This window comes from Mauremys mutica, chromosome 13 (assembly GCF_020497125.1).
Source record: "Mauremys mutica isolate MM-2020 ecotype Southern chromosome 13, ASM2049712v1, whole genome shotgun sequence".
Lineage (NCBI taxonomy): Eukaryota > Metazoa > Chordata > Testudines > Geoemydidae > Mauremys > Mauremys mutica.
In genome coordinates this window covers 42,484,815-42,490,377 of record NC_059084.1, presented here as the reverse complement: position 1 = coordinate 42,490,377, position 5,563 = coordinate 42,484,815, and the positions used below count along the sequence as shown (strand labels likewise).

The 5,563-nt window shown below is 43.8% G+C and overlaps 1 protein-coding gene across 1 annotated transcript; it reads left to right on the top strand.

The window, feature by feature from the left end:
• Nucleotides 1–426: 426 nt before the first annotated feature.
• On the top strand, nucleotides 427–1,362 carry LOC123348976 (olfactory receptor 14I1-like). Its single transcript, XM_044986699.1, has one exon. The coding sequence runs from the start codon at nucleotides 427–429 to the stop codon at nucleotides 1,360–1,362; it is 936 nt and encodes a 311-aa protein (XP_044842634.1).
• The last annotated feature ends 4,201 nt before the right edge of the window (nucleotides 1,363–5,563 follow it).

The window sequence follows — 5,563 nt, the reverse complement described above, 5'->3', positions numbered from 1 at the left end:
AATAACAGGTGAGCTGTCATACACAATGCCAAGTCCATCTTGTACTTCCACAAAAAGAGGATATCAGGCAGTGTTGCCCAAGTCCAGAGCCTGCTGTAGCAATAGGGAATCCATCTTGGCTAGAATTATTGCATTGAGATTGTACTTTGCTTAATCCTTCACACAGCATTTTATTAAACTACATAATGAGCCAGATCTTCAGATGGTGCAAACTGCTGCAGCTTCATTGACTTTAAGGGAGCTCTGCCAATTTACATTCATGTGATAAGTCACCACTCCTAGTAAATAGCATTGATGAATGCTGTGCATTGTTGACACTCACATAATATTGTTGCGGGAAATCAGGGCCACTCCTTCTGTCACTGTAATTCCCCACTGTCTTTGTCCTTCCCTCTGCAGCCATCACACAATGAACTGAGAAAGAAAATGTCCAACCAAACCACCCTGACCGAGTTCCTTCTTCTGGGATTCTCTGACGTTCGGGAGCTGCAGATTTTGCACTTTGTGGTGTTCCTGCTGATTTACCTGGCAGCCCTGATGGGGAATCTTCTCATCATCACAGCCGTAGCCCTCAACCCCCATCTTCAAACCCCCATGTACTTCTTCCTGGTGAATCTGTCTATCCTAGACTTTGGCTCCATCTCCGTTACTATCCCCAAATCCATGGCCAACTCCCTCATGAAAACCGGGGTGATTTCTTATCCTGGATGTGTCGCCCAAGTATTTCTCTTTATCCTCTTCGGTGCAACTGATCTTGCCTTACTCACCATCATGGCATACGACCGATATGTCGCCATCTGCCAACCACTGCACTATGAGAGAGTGATGAACAGGAGAGCTTGTGTCCAAATGGCAGCCAGTGCCTGGATTACTAGTATTGTCTACTCTGCCCTGCACACTGGCAATACCTTCAGGTTACCCTTCTGCCAGTCCAATGTCATCAACCAGTTCTTCTGTGAAATCCCCCAACTACTCAAGCTCACCTGCTCTGACTCACACATAAGTGAACTTTGGGCTCTTGCCTTCGGTGTGTTTTTAGCGTTAAACTGCTTTGTTTTTATAATTGTGTCTTATGTTCAGATTTTCAAAACTGTGTTGAGAATCCCTTCTAAGCAGGGACGTCATAAAGCCTTCTCCACCTGCCTGCCTCACCTCACTGTGATCTCTTTGTTGCTTTTCACAGCCATCTTTGCCTACCTGAAACCCACCTCCAGCTCAGCATCAGGTCTGGACCTGGTGGTGGGTGTTCTCTATTCCCTGGTGCCTCCAGTGATGAATTCCATCATCTACAGCATGAGGAACAAGGAGATCAAAGCTGCTTTGAAGAAACTGATTGTGTGGCGGTTATTCACCAAGAGTTAAAATCTCCATCCCTGCAACTTGAATGTGATTTCATTCTGAGTTTCTTTGTAGATACAATCAACAGATGACAAAATTGTCTCTTTGAGAACATAGGGTGGAATCTCTTTATGAAATCACAAAATCTGGACTAGCTTCACTGAAGTCATATGAGTTAGTATAAGATTCCACCAGTGTACATAAGATCAGAATCTATATATGTAGGCACCTATCTATCTATCATTGGCATTTATAGGGCTCCTGTAGCCTGGGGTATGAGAGGTTTGCCTTGTGTGTTTGCTTGTTTCTTTTTCATTTTGTTCGATTTTGTTGATTCATTCGTTGACTTGTTTCTTTGTTTCAGGTGGCTTTTTGCGGGGAGGGAGGAGCTTGGGAGGGTGGAGTAGGTTGGACTAAATGGTGATATCCACTTATTTTGTCATCTATTCAAGGAGTCAATGTCAGAATCAATGGGGTTTTCTGAGAGACTTGAAGTTTTGCTTTCCGCATTGATGAAGAATTGAAAAAAAGTTTCTGATGGTGTCTGTTCAAGTGATAATTTTAATGCTGATGGGGTTTTTTTGTGTCATGTATGATGTGTTAGAGCACCTAGAGCTGTATATAACTGTATGTATTATTGTTATTTATTTAAATAAATAAATACTGTATTGTTCTTCCTATGGTGGAAAGGTATTTGGAAGAGAAAGGTATTTAAATGATTCCTAAAGACAAACTAAGTCCAAAAAAATAAGGTCAAATTTTGATTCCACCAAACTACTGCAGTGATCCCCACTGGGATGGGAAACTGAGGCACAGAGAGGCTAAGGGACAGGCTTCTAAAGGTGGTCAGACCCCAAAAATGTAGACAGGTGCCCAGTGGGATTTTCAGGAGTGCTCAGCTGCCTTAAGAAGTCCAAACACCTTTAAAAACGTGCTGTAAGTGACTTCTGTCAGGTCGGACAGGGCGTGTGTGTCAGCACAGGGAATGAAACCTGCATATTTGCAGTGGCAGACTGCTATCCTAAAGACACGATCATCCTTCCTCATCTTCTGAGAGGATAGGGCTGATGCTGATTGACCCAGCACATACTCGGCCCTTAGCAACATTCCTGATGTCTCACCCAGTGCTCTGTGTGAAGCTGATTTCCATTAGTATCATGTGCCAGGTGAATGAGTTTTGGCTGTAATTCTTTTGGAACAAGTAGCTGGTGTGTACCTCATAGCACACAGCCTTCGAGCATCCTTGGGCATCTAAATACCAGGCACAACTTGCACTGGCGAGTGGCAGGTGCTGTTTGGAGGGACAGTGTCCAACAGGGAAGTTGGGCAGTGTGATTCAGTACCAGGCCAGTCAAACACAGGATGCAAATAGAGGAGCAAGGAACTCAATGCTGGTTTGCCAAGTCCCAGCCTAGTGCTCTAACCATTGGGCCAGCCTTCCCCACTAAGTAGAAGACTTTAAACGAAGCAATGAAATATCTGCTGCTTTGGGGCAAGGATGGATCCCGCGGGCGGATGGTAATGGGAATTTGCTTCCCAGGTCTGTGCAATGGCTGCTGACCATAAACTCACCAAGACCACTGGAGTCAGGGGATAGAAGCTGATAATAAGAATCCTTCATGTAAAGTCGGCCTGCATAGAGAGTCACATCCTTTCCCTCTCTGTATTCTGTAGTAGGAGAATTGGAGCCCAGTTGCTTCCACCTGTCTGTATTTGTTTGACAGGGGACAATTTTACAAATACAACAGGACATTAATTGGCAACTGGATCCTCAGTTACTGAGATGTTCTGTGCATTTAGGAATTAGGGCCAAGTTATTTTAAGATATGTAGACACCCAATGATGCACATAGGAGCCTAGTGGAGATTTCGTAAGTGCCTAACTCCCATAGATTTAAGTGTTTGGGTGCAGAGGTGCTTCTGAAACCCCACTAAGCACCTATCTGCATCATCTGGAACCTAAATACCTTTACAAATCTCTCTTTTATTGATTAAGATTAATGCTCCCTGGTGGAGTTCAATGTTCAGCTGCTTGTACTGGGAATTGGGTGCCTAACTCCTCTAAACAGCTTTGGAAATCTTAGCCTGGAAGCCCGACATATCTCAGCCTAAGGGTACATTGTTCCAAGCTATCTTCATGATTTAGGAGCCCAGGTCTCATCTCCTAACATTAGCCACCTGAGCTCAGACCCAGGAGAGTCAGGTGGGCTTGAGACCAGCACTGCAACATCCACACTGATAATGTCTATGTGCTAGTTTGCTCCAAGCTGCATTGTAGATATACCCTTAGGAGCCTAATTCTCATTGAAAGTTCATGGTCTACCCCGCTTGTTCTCAGCACTGCTGGGTTTAGCCCTGGATTTTCAAAGGAGTGGATGTATGACACCCTTAGGCTGCTTTGAAAAACTGGGGATTTGGTGCCCAACCTTACCCTGATTTCACAGAGTCGGGTCTGGGATCAGTCCCTGGCTCTCAGTCCTTTCCATTAGACGTAAAGTGGGATTTTCAAAAATTGAAAAGGGCCAGATTTTCAAAAGTATTTATGCACCTAAAGATGCAGATAGGGTCCTAGTGGGATTTTCAAAAGTGCCTAAACTTCATACATGCCTAAACTTCCATTGATTTCGACAAGAATTAGGTGTCTAACCTGCTTAGGTGTTTCTGGAAATTCCACTAGGCACCTATCTGCATTTTTCGAAGCCTAAATACTTTTAAAAACTTGGCCATTACCCACTTTAGACACCTAGGCTCTTTTGAAAATCCCACTAGGCACCTAAAGAACTTTAACAATCCAGCTCTGCTGTAAGTCCCAGTATTAATTCCTAAGGGAAGGGAGAAGAAAGTTATTGACAGAGGGAAGTCATGGCGGATAATGGGACATAGAGTTTCAGGGAAATTCAGTGTTAAGACTGAACTTAAAAAGAAACTCACTATTTGAAAGAATGGAAATGCTCACAGTCACTTCACAGTGATGGGGAAAAGAAGGAAAAAACGACAACAAGAAACGTTGCCAGGCTGGAGTTAAGATTGACAGCTGTTACCAGTAATTGAAGAATAGTAATACAAAAAAGCAAGTGAACATATTTTTCAGAAGTTGTTGCTTGATCAAAAATTTCCAAACATTTCGGGGAGGTGGTGCCTCTGTTATAAGCTGAAGCTTAGTGGTGCGCAGATTTACCTGTGGGGTGGGACAACTGGGTTTGATTTCCCTTTTTCCCTAATACAGAGAAAGGGTTTGAATTTAGGTCTTACATAAGAGAGGAGCACGCCTTGAGTTATGGGATATTGGAATATGGGGTTTACTCAATCTCCACTCTTAAAGCTCTGCTATTTTGTGTAAATACTTAAAGATAGACTGGAGAAAGGATTTGATTTTGAGTATCCCCATGACTACCTTAACCACCAGAGTATAGAATCATTCTCACCAGCTTTCTGCCACAAATACTAAGAATCACTATGAATTGCCATTATGAAAGACAATGGGCCTGGAACGCTACCGCCCAGTAGTTCATACAATCACCTAGCATGTGAGCCACCACAAATAGTGGGTCCTAGGTACCTAATTAACCATCTACACTTTTCTACTGAAGTTACACTGTTGGGTTTTTTGTGCGTGCTTTCCTAATCAAAAAGGGAATTCCTAAGCAAAATAATGCACAAAACAAAAACTTTGTTAAGGTTGTGAGTGGTTACTAATAACTTTACAGCAAGAACTTCAAAGTGTTCATCATTCTCATTAATGTCCTCCCTGCAGGTATAGTTTAAGGACCCTAAATGGAACAGGAGAATCTCAATAGCCCTATGACAGAATTTATTTTGGGGGGCATCTCTCAGAGCACTGAGCTCTAGCATTTCCTCTTCTGGTCTCCTTCCTAGTCTATGGGACTACATGCCTTGGGAACCTCATCATCATCATCACCGTGATCTCTGACCCTCACATCCACACGCCCACATACCTCCTGTAGGCCAACTTGGCTTTTCTGGACCTCAGTGAGTCCTCGGTGACTGCCCCCAAGATGCTAAAGGACCTCCTGTACCAGCATAAAACCATCTCATTCAATGGGTGTCTGACCCAGAGGTTATTCCACTTCATCGGGGGCACTGTGGTCTTCTTCCTAGTAGTGATGGCAGCTGATCGGTATGTGGCCATCTATAAGCCATTGCACTACCTGTCTATCACGAACAGAAGTATGTGCATGGGGCTGGGGGCAAGGGCATGGCTGGGT